The following is an 18,630-nucleotide window of genomic DNA, read 5'->3' on the forward strand; positions in this document are numbered from 1 at the left end:
TGGGCACATTCAAAATTGCGTCGCTTCCTCCACAGTTTCTGCAATGCATTGGGATGCTAGAGGCCTCTCCTGAGTATGCTTTTCTACATGGCCTGCACTATCAGCCAGCTGCGCGTTTTGGGTGGCAGACAGCTCTGCGAGCGACGCCCGGCTGCCAGGCAACGACAGACGCACGCACGCAGCCATGCGCGATGCGCGGACGCGCAGTCGCGTGAGGTGCAAAGAACTACCGCTTGCCTGTCACGTGAGGGCAAAGTTCACGGAGGTCGTTTCTTTTTATTTTTAGAAGGCTGAGGAAACAGCGGAGCTGGTGGTGTTCACTAGCGATAACTTGGCGTTTCTGAGGTCTGCCCCTTTCTTAGGAGAAAGATAGTTGAAAACAGAAGCTTTCACTGTGAAAATTCAGATTAATCGAAGTCCAAAACCCACCCCCTAATGAGCAAACTGAAACAGCCAAAGTCCGAATTCAAAGGGGAGATGAACTCCCCTTAAGTCCAAAGGTAACGCCAGCGCTACGAACCCAAAACGAAATGCTGTATGCCTCAAATGCGATGATTGCGGTTTCAAATAAACGCCGATAATAAAATTCGAGGGACCCACCTTCGCCTCCGATCATGAGAAGAGTTTCGTTTTTGAGTCTCGCACTGCCTCCTTCTCCTCGCCGCTGTTTCACTTAACTTGGAATAGCATTTTCCCCTTTCCATTTTACCTAGGGGAATCTTCGGTTAGCGATCCGCACGGACATCAGAAAGCTTCAACAGCTCCGCGGTCAGAATACTTTAAGACGAAGTTGTGGTCACCCCAGCCACGCGCATTGTACGAACCCCCCGGTGGCTCAGTTGCTGAGGTGTTGTGCAGCTTTCCCCAAGGACGCGGGTTCGAGTCACGCGCGCGGCGGCCGCTTTTCTGATGGAGGCAAAAAGAGAAAACACCCGTGTGTCAGATATTTCAGGGCACTTTGAAGATGCCTGGGTGGTCAAAATAATCCGGAGTCCCACTACGGCGCACCTCATCGATTGTGTACCAACGGAGCGTTAAACGTCATAACCAATCACTCAATCAGCCGCACTGTTCGACCTCGTTCGCAAGCCAAGCGATGTAAGGATTAATACTTTCCAGCAGCCCTGCGGAGCATCCATTAACACCTAGAATACTTTTCGAAATTGGCTGCTTTCAGAAATGTCCAGACCTAAAAGCTGCTGGATTATCTCAACGGTGATGTCCCTTCTCGACTAAGACCACCCTCACAAAAGGCGACAATATTTGTTCCGGTGCTGGTGTCTCCTCGCAGAAAGTAACAGTCTGCGAAGAGAATATCAGGTAAAGAAAGAACTGATGTCTAACAATAATGGCGGTGCTCAAGACTTCGCGCAAGTAACTAAAACCCCTCTAAATCTACATGAATCATAATAATAATAAAACTAATAAAGAAGGCTTTTATTTTGTCTGGTAAATGCAATACAACGACATATGTGATAATATTAAAATGCGCTACATCTTCCTTGCGCTAGTACTCCTGAAACCGAGACGTGTGTCATGCCAACCAAAAGCAAAACTTGCTTCGAAGCATTAGGCACCCTCCAGAATACTAGGACACGATTCTTCATCCCACGTGTAATAGATAGTCCCAGGGCAGGCCTCGGCGTGGACCTCCCTGCATGCTGTGATCTGTGAGCTTGTTGCGTTCTCGAACATCCAGAGACGGCAGCCTGCGTGGCCCAAAAACGCATTCCAACACGATTTCAATACCATGCTTTGGAACCAAGGTCAGAAAAGCGAATAAACGCCTTTGCAAATATTTTGCATAAAAACGACACGTGTTTCTTTTCCCGCGCACTCATGTGTGTATGTGTTGTAAACACACATATAAATATATTGTGAAAATGAGAGACAGCATTCTAAGCACTTAGGTATGATTACGTGCTCCGAAGGAGAAAGCGTGGAGATGCTTTTTAAGAAGTCGCAAGTTGTTTCCTATTACCTCGTATTAGCGTCTCTTTTTAGCGTTCGATTCTTTGTGTTCTGGCCCAAAATAGTTCGGCGAGTGTCTCTTCCTTTCGTTTTTTCGTCGAACTCCGGGAATAAAACAAGCAAGCAGAGTGGCATACTTCACAGCTTCCCTAGATTCACGGTTCTGCTCGGCTGCTAGGCACATGTTCTATTCAAGTGCCATCGCGTTAAGGTATCACGTGGCAGGCGCTGTTCTGCAACCTCTGTATTTCCAATTCATAGTTTGGGGAATTTTGCGCAGCAGGAACATTAGCCCCTGAAAGCTGCTTATTCCCTGTCGATTCGGGAACTGCGAATGGCCGTGAGTTAAGAACAAAAACTCCTGTGCTACTCCGGTAACGGGAGGTGAATGCGGAGCTCGCGAGAGGGAGGGAAAGAAAAACACTTTATTTCTCGAAACTGGAATATAGGGTGAGAGATGGACTAGGCCCATATGGCTTCGTGACTGCAAGGGCCCGTGCGGGTATTTTTTGAACCACCAGGTACACCCAAGAGCAGAAGTATACGGACCACAAAATCACTAATTTCGAGTTATTTCTCTGCTGCATGGCAGCCCAAATTACAATGGGCGGCAGTTTTCATTAGTTCAGTACTTATACGGCATCTCTCATACATTCGACAGTTTCTCAAGTTGCTATAGGAAGAGAATTAACCTAAAATTGCCATTTGCCTAATCCATAAACGTTATTCGTGGCTGTACGTGCTACATATGACCTGTTTGCAGTTGTGTGGGTACAGAAAAGGTAAATGGGTCGTGTGGACGCACATAAAGTGAATGAAAGTATGCATCTTCTTTGATTACAATGCTTGCAGTGTGATGTAACAAACGTATGGGTGCGTGGTAGGAAGCTTGGTTCTTTGCGGAAGGCAGTGTCGTTGCAGGAGGCGCCACAAGTTGCGGCCACGTGGCCTTTTGCTACACGGTCGGTGGCGGTAATGCCCGCGGAGGAGTCGGTAGTGCGTGGTGACGTCTAGGTATAATAGAAACGCATTCCAAGAACTTGTTGGGACACCACGCTGAGGCGTGAAAGAGGAGCCTGCGCAGGTGGTGAATGCTCGAGCACCGTGCTGCTACTTTTGTGACAGGGCTTCATATTCCAGGTTATCATTCTTGTGTTTTTTATTTATTATAACATCAGTCACCTTTTTTATCACAAAACAGTACTAGTGCAACAACAGGAATTTTTCGTGGAACTGCTAACCTAAAGCCCTGAAGTTGTACTCCCTAAATTGGGAGCCTCAAGGAGAGCCAACCTGTTGGGCCCAAGTAAAGCGAACGCAGGAAAATTCAATCAGAAGAGGCAGTCTTTGGTTTTTGAATAAACGAAAAAAGAGAGGGACGGCAGAGCGGGAGAGAGAAGTTTCAAGGTTGCCCAGTCGGACGAAGACTATCGTATTCCCATGACATTAGCAGAAAAGCAATGAGATACGTGGCATATATACCATAGCCGTGTAGTGGCAACGCTAGATTCTCTTTAGTTAGCGTAATAAACCACTTAGCGATTAGTGTTAGACCAGAGCCGTCTGTCGTTGTCATGGTAGTCATCGAAGCTTCCAGACTCATTCACCATATTCATTGCCAAGTATCGTAAAAGTGAATGTGGCATGAATTACTGGAGTGCGTGAACATTAGAGGAATGAACTTGTCGGCGACAAGGGGTTCAATGTTTCAGCTCCGTCATTGCCCGCCTTACTCCCAAATTTAACTTGGATAAAGCAAAGTGCTGGCAGGGAGGACTCTAAATCTGAACCGGCAATTGTACAACGTTGTTCTTGTACAACATTGGAGATCTACGGGAGGGGACTTTAACCTGCAGCTGTCGTAGAGAGGCTGATGATGATGATAACAACGTTCAGTCGTCCTGACATTGCACCGCGTCAGGCTGGAGGGGCCTATCGTGCAGGGCATGTGTTTATTGGTGTAGAGAATACCGTGTACATGTAGCCTGTACACCTGCTCGGGCACTGGGATGGAAGGAGAGTTTTCTTGGATTCGTGAAATCCCGAAGCTGCTGGGACGCCTTGACACCCCCGGGAATTTCTTATTAATACGGATATTTTGCAGAACCAAGGATCTGCTCTGATCAGATGTGGCTCGACAGGACTGAATTGGCTAGAAGAGGCGTACGGTCATCGGTGTCGGCACGTGATATGTACCGCGGCTTACTGGACGATATCTTTTTCCCTACCTGGCTTCGTTGTTATTACTCCAACCTTCTTTCAGGAGAATTCATCATCGAGCTATGATATCAGAGTACTCCTAACAAAAATAGGCGGCTGACTTCATGTGTATTTATCCGTTCCTTTGAATACAATTTTCTGCTAGTGATCCCTTGTGCGGTGATCACTGTCTGTTTTCTGTCCCTCATTGAAATTCGAAGAATGCATCAACAGCTGACGCAGTTCTGCAGCTTCGGCCGCAATTTTATATAACAAACCGCTCCTATACGACTTGGAAGTGTCTAAATGATGAATTTTTATGCTCAGTCTTTATAGCGCATTTTTTAGCTGCAAAGGAATGATTAAAATCGACAACAGCAAGGCTATGACCACCCTTGCTTTTGAGCTGTAAACGTTTCTTACCAACGTGTGCAGGATTGAAATCCAACACAAAACAGGCTTTGGAGTCAGCATACAGCATCTTGTATTGATAATGCTTGCTGGCGTCTGGAAATATGAATTGCAACAAGAAACTGAGTGGGGGAGTAGTTGCTTGTATTGCTATCACCATTTCGCCGAGCAGAAATCAAGCATTAAAATAGGGGGCGCTGATTTTATCTGCTGCGGCTTCGTTTTGCGTTATTATTGTGCCCCCAAATAATGGCGAACTCATTTATTGGAACCAAAATTGCTATTATATTGTAATTGTGAGTGGTGTTGAATAAAATGTGAGTACTGCAATAAAGAAACAGTTAATCCCTCGTAATTATCCGACTGCCACAGTCAATATCCATACGAAGACATCACTGTATAGCTTCCAACCACTCCTATCCTCTGCAACCTCAATTGTTATAAGCCCGGAATTTTCTTTTCTCATCCCCCAGTTGAGTTAGCCGTCATCCTTGGCTTAAAGGCACGTCTCTGGGCATCGATTTTCAAACTGTGCTGGTACAAAGGTGTCAGCACAACGCCGCTTCTATCTGGTAGTTTTAGCTAATATCACCTAGAGCTGCTTTAAACCCCAAAACGTGTCGTTCCCATCCGCCCGAGTCCTTCCTTCATTATTCTATGCATGCTTCGTTAAAGTGAGCTAATTTTTATTCCAAATTTCTTTATAGGGTTCTCATTCATATTCTGTCACATTACTCCACACAGAATTGACGGATCAGTTTATACTTTACTTGTTATTGGCACAGAGAGCGTGATTTTTAATACACGCGAGCGCTTTTGCATTATAACAGTTCTGACAAGCACTGACAAGTTCATCCATTCTCTCTTTCAAGTACTACTCTACCTACATTGCAGGAGATCTGTTTTGTGTGCATGTTTAAACATATTGGTAATTTATGCACGTTCTTCGTCAACTCTCCGACTCAGCTTACTGAGTAGAGCTTTTGATTCGTTCGTTGCAGGGCTCCCCCAATTTGAAAAGGAAGCAACTGTGTTCTCCAAATGTCAACTATTTTCCACACCCTTGTATCCCAAAGAAGCGGATAGGTTAAAGATTAAGGACAAGCGCAGGGATAGTGAAGCTAGGGTCTCGTCCACTTCCGGCTCGTTCGTTCCATGAGGGGGAGGCGGAATTGCACTGAGCACGACTGGGATACAGGGCCATTGAAATAGAATTTGCCAAACCTTTTTACCTAAATTCTGTGTGAATTGAATTTCGAGGGCTAAAATGCTTCACAGGTCATACTTGTGGCTCACGGCAATGGCTGCTTTTTTATGTCCAACACGCTTAGCCAGAACGAGTGAATTTGTATAGCTCATCGTAATTACTTCCACAGTGTGTTCCTTTTTTAGATTGTAGAGCATGCTTGCGATATCTTGTCTTTTAAAATATTGATATAGCTTGACAAACCTTTGACAGGTGCCGTGGCGCATGGGGCGTCGGACGGGCCGTATAATAAAAACGTCGTTTTGGACGTGGCACAGCAAAACTAATAAACCACGATTTACTTCATGACCTTTTTGGAAAGCTCACCAAATGCAGAGTTGTACTTACCAGTGTCGACAGTGATATTGACCAAATCTGGTTCACCTGTAAACGTATACGTCTCTGTGAACGCAAATCTGAAAGCAGCAACACAAGTTTTGTCTTCAGGAGCACTTCCAACACAACTATAGGATGCTCATTCAATGTGTGAGCATAAAAAACAAATAATAGATTTCGTACTATATGTATATTCTATTTTAAGCTGTTTTTGAGACCATATGTGCGTTTATATAGCAGGCTAGCTGAATAGGAAAAAGCAATACAGCTTTATATTGAACCTCGTTTTATATTTGGTGTTTTATGCAAGCGGCGTCAAGGGTTACGAATACGCGTGGCAGTGTTCGGCTGGAGCCGCTCAATATCTCTTTTTGTAAATTTGACGAATTTCAATGAAAGTTGGCTTGCAAATACAGAGCAACAAATATAGCCGGCAGAAAGCGAAGGAGCTGGAAAAGTATAAATGAAATAGTGGTGGCTTGAGTGCAGTGAAGTATTGGGCGCCTGATAGGCGATAATTGTTGAAAGACCCATAAGCGCCGACTACGTGGGTCCCTAAACCCGCCTGAACCCACCTGAACCCTGAACTGAACCCGCCTAATTGTGGCATGTCGCATGGCTCATCCCTCACGGCTCTTGGTGTGAGGGATATCAACTTTTGATATCAGAACATCTCGCGCTACACGGATTTCTATGTACTCGTAGAAGGCAGACCGACAGACACCTCAGTGAACAATTCTTCGAAGTAGAATGCAATTTCTTCAAGCGTAACCGTTATTGAAAGATCATATGTATATAAAGTTTGTGGCAATAGACATACCACTTCTTCCCGAATGCAGCATATGAAGGGATTTGGGCTGAGCGTTATAAGGAGGTAATAGGAAAATACACTTCAAAACAATAAAAAAAGAAATTGTATATATTCTTACGATACTGTTCCGTTTTTGAAGTAGAGAGTGATGGTATTCTTGTTGTTCTCCTCGCGAACAAGGACAACGCAATCCTGGGTGATATTCGGAGTTATGGCATCGAGGTAGGCGGTTTGGAATGCCGCGTACACCTGAATAGAAGCAGAACATAAAAATATTTTGTCTTGATTGTAATAACGCCCCGATGAACATTTCCTGAGGTTACCCCAGTCCACGACAGTTAACTCGAGAATTTGGAAGACGCCAGCTGTGAATTGGCTCGCAAATAATCGCGTACGTTGTGTCTCGAAGAAAGAAACACAAAATCGTGTTAATTCTACATCGGCGATTTGAAACCACCGGTGAATCCTGTCTAAGGGGTTACAAGCAGGATGCAATGGGGCTACATAAATACTAGCTTCGATTGCTGTTCGGGCAAGGGGCTATTGCTTTCCATTGTCATAAGTCTCTTTGTATAAACGCATTATAATAAACGATAAGGTAAGAGTACGGCGGCAATATCGTTTCAATTCATCTATGTGTAATGGCTATAATGTGACGATGGCACTATAATGTGACGAAAAAATAATGAAACCAAAGCAGAGAGAACCACGCATATATTGCTACCGATATTGGAAGACAGCTGCGTGGTATACGCACATGATCACCCATGTTATTTTTCCTGTGTCAGTGCATAGGCAAAACTTGTCAGTAGTGTGCTTTTCAGTAATAAAGTTGCGGAACATAGGTGGGAATGCCTCGTGGTTCCAGGACACACCCCCGATGAGGACATGGCAGTGGCTGGTTCGCAGCCTGCGCGCGCTCGGTCATGGCCGCCATGTACAGGCTTCGTCAAAATTTTATATGCCAATGCTGAGCCGTCTCGACGACAAAGACTTCAAAGAATAAGCTTTAGCTTTAAATGTGACGAAAATGCTTTATGACAGTAAGACAGAAAGGTGTTTTCGACAGCTCTCCAGCATGAAACATTTTTGCCCCGCTCGGGACGTAAGCTTGTACGTTGAATTTTTTGAGGCCTGCGAACTTTTGGCTTGGCTTAGAAACTTTTTACTAAAGTGTACATAATGTAAATACATGAATGCCGTCTCTTTGTCAAGAGATGACTTTGCCATCAACAACGAATTGTCTCATCTATTATGCCACCGTGTAACAATACGGGGGTTCTGAAATGCAGAAACATAAGTAGAATGTTTTATACGCTTCCCATAAACGCAGCAGTACTGACGCGCTCTTTATTGCCGCCAATGTAATGATAATAAACGGGCTGCCGGCGTCATATGCTCAGTGGGCGCGTTAGCAGAGTACTGTGACCGGAAACTGCACAATAAGTAATTTGTCACGAAATCGATTTCTTATGGTTGGTGCTACATACTTTCCTTGAAAATATGGGTGTGTAAACCATACGAATTATTATTTTTTCATTTTTCTTAACGCCGCCCTACATATCACACACAACTAAAAAATATTGAAAAGACTACTCGAAGCAATGAGAAGGAAAGAACTACTCTCATGCCTTCCTCCTCTTTTAAGAAAATGAGCGTACGTAATACATTTTCTGTCCTTAATACACGTCAAAGCAACTTTTCTCACTTGCAATAACTGCAAGTGGTACTACGCTCCAGTTCTATCTCCAGGCAGCACAAGTAATGCTAGGAAGCGCACTTGCCACACCCTTTGACTGAAATGTGCAATGACCGAAAAAATGTGGCTCAAGCTAGAAGTACTTTTTGTTTCTTCCGATATGGAAGAAACAAAAAAATTCACGATGCTCTTAAGCATTACTGTACTACACATATGTTAACGTACATTTTGTGTGGTTGAGTACCGTACAGATAATATAGAAGAGGAGAGGCGTATACCCATATTTCAGACGTTTCCTTGTGGGACGTACAAGGTCAGCTACATTAGCCAGAGGGGTGATTTACAAATTAAAGGAAATATGTATTATGCGGTATTTCTCTGGTGGGTGTTTTTTAAGTGGAGAAAACGTTATGGACCTGCATTATCGTCGTATCTGGTCCGATGTCACCATATCCAGACACCGGAGTCACGCCGCCTTACGAACCCAAACAGCCCCGCGGCGCCAGCCACCCAAACACAGGCTTCAAAAAGATAACAGCAATTCAAACTTTTCGCCGAAAGTTCTGAGGATACTCGCATAAAAGGTTTATATAAGGAAAATCGTTTAAAATTTCTGGAACCTCCAGAACTTTTCATACATATCCCCACGATTTAGCGCAAAAAAAACTACAGGTGAAGTGTGTCTGAAAATTTTGGAGGCCAAGCCGAAAATGCGCAGGCCGCGAAAAGCCAACGTCCAGATGTGAGCTTATTTAAGGAAAACCGTTTAAAACTTCTGGAACCTCCAGAACTTTTCATACATATCCCCACGATTTAGCGCAAACAAAACTACAGTTGAAGTGCGTCTGAAAATTTTGGAGGCCAAGCCGAAAGTGCGCAGGCCGCAAAACGTCAACGTCGAGATGTGAGCTGAAGTATACGGACCACGGGAGTGGTGGCCAAAACTAATCGCTGCGCCGTATGGTTGCGCGGCGTGTGCTGTCGAGACGGCGCACAGCGCAGGCGCGGCCTAGCAGTACAGCGCGGCCTAGCAGTACAACGCACATGCCGCTATCACTCTCTTGTTCACGATTGCCTCACGCTCCCATAAATTGACGCCAGAGGAACCTCGCTGCCCTTTTGTGTCTACTGGTCGAGACACAGTATGTGGAAACGGTATGCTCGCGCAATCGGTGGCGACGCTGCCACTGGTCGGCGACTTTGGCTAGTCTCGGTTTCCGAAATTGTGGCGATCCTAGCGGCACGGTGCTGCGGCGTGGCCCTTCCCTTTCCCTCAATGTTTCTTTCCTTCCACACCGTCAACGCTTCCGCGCCTCCTCACGCATGCGCAACAGCTCACCGGCGCCAATATTTTTTTTTTCTTTCTATCGGCGCGCACGGCGGGCCAGTTCGGTACGTGCGTGAGCGAGCCGGCGTGCGAAGGGTTGCGCGGGTTGCCTAAACGCTTCCACGGGCGGAAAGTTTCGCTGCATTATAAAATACATTCGAATGTATTCTAAATATGGGGCAGCGGAGGAAGGAGTGTTACCACTCCGGCGCAGCTCTGTGGTGCAGCAACACAGGGCGGTACAGTTCGACCAAGTTTCTCGCCTTCTCCAAAGACGACAGGTAAGCAAATTAGCTTTGTACAAGTTATAGTGAATTCTTTAAAAGCCGACTGATTGCACTCTTCTGTTTTCAAAATAATTCGCGCATGTAACGTGAAGTTAATGAGACATGTCACTCGTGTTGGCGTGGAAACTAATGTGCAAATATATCCCAGCTGTGCAGGTACGCAAAGTTTTAGTAGAAGTAAACGCGTCTTTGGCACGCACACACTTGCTCGCAAGATCAATTTGTGGTGGCATTGCCGCTTTTTGATGATTGCCTTAGTAACTGCTGCAACGTCGATTCAGTATACTTATCAAGGTATTTTTTGTTGTTTCGTGCAGCAGGTATGAGTCTAGGTTTGGGCCCCAAGTCAAGGATGGTTTGCGACTTCATTGGACGTTTCCTCCGGTGACTCTCCTCCATCCATCCAATGTCATCACGACACACCTGCTCACAAAGAAGGCAAGCTCAACTGTACGCGCTTCTTGCCTTTCACGGCGTACCTACTACCACAGCGATTGATGGCGTGGAGGTGCTGCGCCCTAAGCATTTTTTCCTCCCCCGTCTTGCTCCAAAACGTATATTTGCGGCGAAACTACTGCCAAGCGTTGCTTCAGAGCTCCGAAAAATCTGACGTAACTCCGCGGTGTTCAATGCAAGTCGATTTTCACATGAAGCAGTGGAAGGCCAAACCGTAATACATGCGTTGTCTGCAGCCGCCATTGCAAGCGTTTCGCTCATTAAAAAATAAATAAAACCAAGTAGCATTGCCGGCTTTGCTGTTCAATCTAAACTGCGCGCCCGCGCCTTGTCATCTTATCGCGAATGGGTTTGGTGTTCCATAGTTCTGAAGTTAGAATGGTCATGCCGTATCGGACAGGATGAGATAAGAGGCGCTGCCCAGACGCGAGTTAGAGGGTAGCTTGTAACAACCTGGCCGATATCTGCGGCTTAAAATACAGGAAAGCTTCTTTTTTTTTCTGGGTGTCTCTCCCCCCCCCCCGCCTTCCTTCCCACCCCCGGTAAGCAGACTGTTAATTCACGCGCCATTAAAAGAAAAGACGGGTGCGTTCGATTTGTGTTCTGTGTTCTACGACGTGCACATGGTTGGGCATTGTTTTTGTACGTAGATATAATCCAGCAAAGAGTGTCTACAGTGCGGTCATTGTGTTGCAACAGTTTTTTATGGCTGCATTTTGTTGGTGTGAACATGATTTCTCGGAAGTGTATGCAGGTTAATGGGCGGGTCAACGCTTTCTTTCAGAGTTTGCGTTAACTCGCCCGAAAGGCAGGGCTTGAAGCATACGTGTGCGTGCTTTCTTTTAACATATAGATTCCCAATTATTGTGTCTCTGAACTGAAACGAATTTTTTTAATGTCTAAAGAACATTCCTGTCTCGAGGTGAGCCCAAGAAATAAGTATACATTGAGTGGAACTTTCAAGTTCTTTTCTTCTCCCGCCGCGGTGTGCGCGAAAAAAAATCTGTGAAGGGACTAGAACTTTCGAAGTTCTTCTTTCGTAATCAAGTATTGTGTACCTAAATGTGTATTCATGGCTTTAACTTTTGCGCAACTTTAGACGGAGACCGATACAAAAAGGGACTCGAAGACCTGTACCTGTCATCGTGTAAAGTTGCGCAAAAGTTACAGCCATGAATTCAGAATACCAACTAGCCCGCCTAACCGTGCTATTGTAAATGTGTATGTAGCACGTTTTTTCCCTATTGTACAATGTTGTATGCCTAAATTTGCATATGTCATATTTTTGCTTAGTCCAATACTGTGTACATAAAATGTATGTGCAATATATTGGTGTAGTACATGCGTTTTCATGACTTCGAATCAAAGACGTGCTCATATGAATTTTGAATAAATGCATAGCAAAAATAATGTTTGTGAAACACTCCAATTATGATCGCCACAAAGACAACAATTTGACACATTACCTACATGTTTTCTTCGTTCAATTATTAAACACGTTACTGCACACATAACAAATGACGGGCGGCGGCCATTTCGAGTCATCGGCGCCGCTCGCGCCGCTCGTCCAACTTTCGCGCCTGGTGCCATTGCCGTGCGGCCCATGAGGCAGCGACCGGCGGCAGACGCGAAAATTGGACGAGCGTCGGTTCAGGGGCCGGCGCGCGGCGGCACGGCCTGGCTGCCGCGGGATAAATGACGTCAGCAGCGTCCGCGACGTCAGCAAACGCCCTTTCCCCCCTCGCCACTCGTTGCCATGGCGATTAATGCAACGTTTCTCAGAGGCCACGTACTACTAGGGGAGGATTTGGCGCTGCTGGCGCGAATTACGTGGGACCACGGTGGATGCGAGAGAGGCCGCCCCGTGACGCTGCTCCGTTGGCAGAGTTGGCGCGCTGGGGATTATCTCGTGCTTGAAGCTTTTTGTGTTGGACCTCCCCCGCGTCGTATATTGAAACAGAAAATGAAGGATAAAAAAAATCACTGTGCAGTGGAAGTGACAGAAACCATTTGTCGCGTTTGAGAATAGTCGCAAAATTATAGCACCCTGAGAATGTAAGAGAAGATGAAAAATTATTCATGCTAACGTTACGTGGTAAGGTTTGGACAAATACTGCTGTGTTTAGATATATACTGCATTGTTCTATGAAACACCCTTTGCCGTACGCGGAATATGTGCCATTTCTCAATTGCTCGGGAAAATCCAACTTCTCAACTTTTTTTTCAAGTTCGAGGCGCCCACACATACATTTAGTGTTCAAAACTCCATTGCGATATCAGATACCATTGAACCGCGCATTGAATGCCCAGCGACTATCGAAACGCATGCAAACTACATTCTTCAAATATATTGATTTGCAATTGAAAATAGTATTGACAGCTCTTGTGCACTTCTGTGACAGGAGTTGAAATTGCAGGATTCGATCCAAAGGGGGATCGGTCAGTCGATGGTTGAAGATAAAAAGATTACTGGCTTATGGTCGACGGCATGCGCGAAAAAATGATGGTATACTTGAAGAAAGGCGAGTTTATTTACACGTATTATTTGCGAATCATTGCACAGGTCTGTTCTTCTCAGATAGTTTCCCGCAGAAAAAAAGGTGTTCGTGAAGACACTTCGCACTCCGTGGGTCCCTTCGCGACACTCACAAATTCTTTTTTTTTAAAACCCTGCAACCAACTACACAAAAAAAGTACTGATTCCAATCCCGTTCGAGCAGCTGCACCAGATTCGCCGAAACCACCGTGAAAATTGCCTTGCAGCATCCACATTTCTGCCTGATAGGATAATTCTGTTATAATTTCGTTCCATCAATCACACAAAAGTAGATTAATTACCGACTACCAATGATTGCGAGTAGTTTTTTGAGCTAATGCGGTTAATACCTCCCAAAATAGAAAAAAATTGTAAGCCGTTTTGTATATATCCCTCATAAAAATAAGCCTTCTTTATAAAAATAAGAAGTGAAGCCACGTGGGCACGTCAGCTTCGCTGGATGTATTCATGTTAGCAATGAACTAGATCGCAGCTATTTTTCCTTTTGGTTTTGATAATTTCCGGATAAGCAGTTACTAACTGCTCCAAAAGCAAAATATACTTTGTTTCACCTGACCAATGACCCGTGTGAAGTATACGTCCTCGTTACAAGCGTATGCGTCCTCGTTACAAGCTTCCTCGTATGCGTCCTCGTTACAAGCTTGTAACAAGCTTGTAACAAGCTTGTAACGAGCTTGTAACAAGTATGCGTCCTCGTTACAAGCGAGTGCTCCGTGTCAGCCTGACATTTTGCTTGGTGGACGTACTCGTTGAAACTGTCAACGGCCTCATGATACAACGTAGCCATTGTCGCGTTGGGTTCTACTAGTTTCAACTTTTATACCCTAATCACGAAATTCATCGTCCGTTCCTCTAAACCGAGATTTATTGCCTTTCACCACCACGCTTATTAGAAATTCAACGAAGGAATAGATTGCTACTTGCTGTCAACGGCGGGTTGTCTATCACGCAACGGTGTAAGGTCTGTGCGGTAACCTTCCTCCTGAGTAAAGCTATAGACTGGGCTAGTTGGTAATTCATTGCGATCAAATGTAGCGCAGTAAAATTTTCGTAGACTGCGAATATTCTGACAATAATCGAACAGGCCGTTTCTATGCGTTTGGCTAATTTTCAAACGAACAAATCGTGTTTTGCAAAGGTTTTGCGGTCGCGTAGTTTTTGCAATTCTTCCAGCATCTGATTTCTAGACCCCGTTCTAGTTATTTATCTTCACGCTTCGGACGTGCAGGATCCTGGTGAGCTTAATTAGTAAGGTGACATAAAAAAAGGATTTGTTCAATCCTTTCAGCCACAGAACAGCGTGATACAGCATAGTATTGTTAGAAAAAATCTTTTGATGTTCAACTTCTGCCCTCTTGACTGTGTTTCAGGTTGGTATTGAGTCTGTTGGCAAGTGTGAAAACTGTCTTGGGCAGTATGAAAGTTTGTTGCCTGCAGGCCTGAAAGGGAGAGGTGGTGGTCTACCGCGCATTGCTGTGAAAGTTCATGGAGCAGTTCAAAGACAAACCACTGCTCAGATCACGAAATGTTTTTCAGAAATTATGAACATGTGATTTAAGTGAAGTGTACGCGTAGCCGGTTGTAGGGCTGCCGAGTACACTCAGCAACCTGCTGCCTCTTAGCGCGTAACATAAACCAGTGTAATCGGGAGCTGAACGATGTTCCAGTAAAGAAACTGCAAGTCATGCGTCTTATCCCCAGTCTGCGAGGACCGCTGTACCGCTTAGCCGGACATCGCCGGAATAATTGCCAACAAGAGTTGCTTGTACTCCATTCTTGTAAGAAACACATGACTGGACCACTTCGCAACGCGTGAATTACCGCTTTTAAATATTTATCAACAAGATCACGGCCCTTTTGTACTTCTTTTCGATTTTAGGCAAAACAATTGGCGAAGCTAAAACCCAAGCCGGCTTAATAATCTGTGTTTATTTATCATGCTCTTTCTGCTGTGTACTGAAGATTCCCTAGGGCTACTTAGCATGAAATGCGAATTTTATCACTGAGCAATCCTCGAAGAACCGCACTGGCTAAACCCACATTAATGATGGATTGCCGGGATTATTTCTAAGTTAACTCTTTTCTGTTTATGTAATGTTCTGCTATACTCCTTTATAACCGCAGAACATTTTTTTTCTTTTTCTGAGTGCAGCGAGCGATAAGTTTTCTTACCAACGAAATGTTGCATGGTGGACCAGAATTGCCGCCGCATACTTCCGCCTTTGCTGCCATTGGCTTGAAGATGCAAAGGACCAGTAGAGACAAAAGTGCAATCATTTCGCCCGTGATGCCGCAGTCTCTAACTCAGAATTGGGCGCAAAGCTCAGTAATGATCTGCTGGCTTAAGCAGTAGCTTTTAAAGGCGTCGCTGCTTGAGCCATACCGAAAGTATGCCCAATCAGAACCGATATTTCCTGCAGTGAGCGTTTTTAATGAAAATATTTTTCCGATAAAAACGAAAACATTAGGTGTCCTTCAAGCACCCAATTACCGTGCTTTGTGTTGTTTTACACAGCAACCTACGCAGTTTGGTTTTCCCACAGCTGTGTTCAGCTTTGTGAATATGCACATCATGTGACTTGCCCTTGTTTTTTGCTTGAGCCCTTGGCTGCCTGTACGTGTTTTTGAGCCACGTGGATATATCACAAACGTGTGTGTGCACTGTTATAAAAAAGGCCGAGCTTTTTCTGCAGTTCGTAATCACATTTTACGATGTTTAGTACGTTGCTATGTTCTCATTTCAGCGTTCCTACACAACTTCGTTGTTTTCGACCCGTTGACCATCGAAACAGAGAATAAATACACTGGTGGTCTTGAATTGGTTTTATACAATTCAGTTCACTTGCAGCAGCAGTATTCTTATTTGTTGTTTGATGGGGTGGATTTAGCCTTGCATATACTTGTAGGCAGTGAGTGGCTCCGCCTAAACCCCCACAATACCGTACCAGAAACACGAGAGTCACGACTCATCACTCAGTCCTTTAAAGGGACACTGAAGTGATATGTAAACATTGCGGGATTACTAGCGCAAATTGTAGTCCGGAGTCCCCAGGCCATGTTTCGACCACTCTAGGCGCGTTTACGCCCAGTCGAAAATGTCAACAGGAATACGACAGAAACCCAACAAGAATTCCTGTCGTACGACACAATTTCTGTAGTTACGACAGAATTCCTGTCGTTACGACAAAGCTTTCTGTTGTTACGACACACATTTCTGTCGTAACGACAGAGTCAATCTTCTCAACGACAAACATTCCTGTAGTCACAACAGAACTACCTGTCGTCACGACAGCCATCATGCTGTCGTGACATAGCCAGCTGTCGTGACGTCTGTCGTTACTACAAGACTACGACAAAAATGCTGTAGTAGCAAAGCTGGCTGTCGTGACGACAGAATCTTGTAGTAACTACAGATGCATAAATGCTGTCGTGACGTCTGTAGTTGCAACAGGACCACGACAAAAATGCTGTAGTAGCAAAGCCGGCTGTCGTGACGACAGATTCTTGTCGTCACTACAGATGCGGCTGCCGTGGCAAAATATGTCGCGATACATGAATCTGTCTACACAACAGCCAACAGTCGAACAAGATAATTCTGTCGTGAGGACAGCTTTGCAACTGCAGTTGCAAAGCTGTTATGTGGTTATTTCTTGCGATGAAAGAGAATATTTTTACCACTTTCCTGCTCACAGAATGAACGACGAAATGAAACTTCCAATTTTAAAACCGGGGACGCGGGAGCAGAATTCAGTTTACTATTTTGCTCGCTGTAACACGACGACTAACAAAATAAAACACACAATATCGCCCTAAACCCGACACCGCAACTCACAGCCAATAAAAAAATAAAAAGGTGCGAACGCCCAAGAAGTTTCTTTCCATAAAAACCAAATTGTACGTGAGAAAAAAGGCTGAAACCAAACTCCACACCTACCCACATCGTGGCAGCAGGCGAACAGGTGAAGCACCAATGACAAAACTAAAAGAGAATCAATAAAGCAGCCACAACAAAGTCCTAACCACATGGACGCGAAATCACGCGTCGCGCGATCGTCGGCGTCGTTCGGCGTCAACGCGCGGGCCCTCAGGAGAGGGCGAGCAACCGCATGAGACCGGCGAAGTCGCGCGCCAGTAGCTGCGTCAGCGGGCGTTGCTGGACGTCAATTGCCATCCTGTTGAAGTCGTTTATGAGCAGTTATTATCGATTATTGAACTGCAATTATCAAGACTTTAGCTTTAGCAAAAAAGAAAATCACTTGGCATATTTATTCATTGCTATATAAGTATGTTGGCAATGTATCTCGAGTCATCATGGTCAAATCTGAACAAATAAGATAGGATGATAAACGAAGACTCACCTCGCAAAACTGCTTTAGTTGCTTCTTGATTTAACCTGCATGTTATGTACCTAATGCAGGTGCATGAATTCAAAGTGTAAGCAAAACAAATTTCAGCGCTGCCTTGGTACTGAGGTTACCGTCGAACGTCATTTGTAGGTTAAAAGGCAAGGTACTCTGGCACCCTGACTGTACCCTGTAAAGAAAAAAAACTGATCAAACCCTCGCCGAAAAAAAAAAAAGGGCTTTTTGAGGATTCGAACCACGGACTTCAAAACGAAAGTCCGACACCCAACCCCTCGACCACACAAGTAGACAGGGAGGCACAGAGAATTCGGTGTACCAAACGAGGCTGCCCACAAATAGTGTCGGATGTGTTTTGTTTTGGTCGTGTTTGAGAGACTTGAGCAGTGGTAACGCTTGTTTCTTGCGCACCGATCTTGGAGCCGAGGACGATAATGCTAGTGCTACGAGCGATGTAACCACAGGTCCCTCATTTGAGTCAAGAAAAGCTATAGCACATCCCCGGTCAGCGCAAGCCACGGGAGCTACGAATGGAAGAGAATGCGCCGCTAGAATTCTGGCGTTGATAACGCTTGCTCGTCACGCACCGATCTTGCAGACAAGCCACATTATGCTTATACTGGATGCGATGTAGCCAGAGCTCCCTTATTTAAATCGCAGATCCCCGATCTCCGTGTTGAAAGCCGAACAAGCCACAAATGGATAAGCGCTTGCGAACAGAAATAGCTGGCAATTTGTCTCAAGGCAACCGATTACCGCAAGTTAAAAATAAATCGATTGTTTTCTGCTGAAAGGAATGCCCCCAAACCACGCGAAGACGGACGCTGTCGCCCGCTTTCCGATGCTCTCTCGCGCTGCGTCGACGCCGATATCTGGCGAGCGTAGACATCGGCGTCGCTCGGGCGTCAGCTCGCGTAGCCGTGCATTTCTGGCGACGACGTCGACGCGAGAAAACGCCGAAAGTGCTCT

General features: G+C 45.2%; 2 protein-coding genes across 3 annotated transcripts in view; one reads left to right on the plus strand and one right to left on the minus strand.

The window, feature by feature from the left end:
• LOC144146967 (uncharacterized) overlaps positions 1-18,630 on the plus strand; it is a 494,123-nt gene that overhangs the window by 276,191 nt on the left and 199,302 nt on the right. The gene's annotated exons all lie outside the window — the stretch shown is intronic.
• LOC144145108 (uncharacterized) lies at positions 1,439-15,688 on the minus strand. The gene is made up of 5 exons (XM_077676609.1): positions 15,473-15,688; positions 7,093-7,223; positions 6,176-6,243; positions 4,594-4,677; positions 1,439-1,709 (listed from the first exon to the last, which is right to left on the minus strand). Exons 1-5 carry the CDS (start codon positions 15,575-15,577, stop codon positions 1,570-1,572), a joined length of 528 nt encoding a protein of 175 aa, XP_077532735.1. The 5' UTR covers positions 15,578-15,688; the 3' UTR covers positions 1,439-1,569.

This window comes from Haemaphysalis longicornis, unplaced genomic scaffold (assembly GCF_048455015.1).
Source record: "Haemaphysalis longicornis isolate Haplotype H1 unplaced genomic scaffold, Haemaphysalis longicornis Haplotype H1 scaffold_7, whole genome shotgun sequence".
NCBI classification, from domain to species: domain Eukaryota; kingdom Metazoa; phylum Arthropoda; class Arachnida; order Ixodida; family Ixodidae; genus Haemaphysalis; species Haemaphysalis longicornis.

Excerpts from the sequence above, each read along its gene's own strand:
- LOC144145108 (XM_077676609.1), bottom strand. The coding sequence starts at position 15,577 with ATGATTGCACTTTTGTCTCTACTGGTCCTTTGCATCTTCAAGCCAATG. Across the intron at positions 4,678-6,175 it reads CAATATCACTGTCGACACTG|ACGCCAGCAAGCATTATCAA; the intron begins GTAAGTACAACT and ends TCATATTTCCAG. Across the intron at positions 1,710-4,593 it reads TTTCAATCCTGCACACGTTG|GCTGCCGTCTCTGGATGTTC; the intron begins GTAAGAAACGTT and ends TGGGCCACGCAG.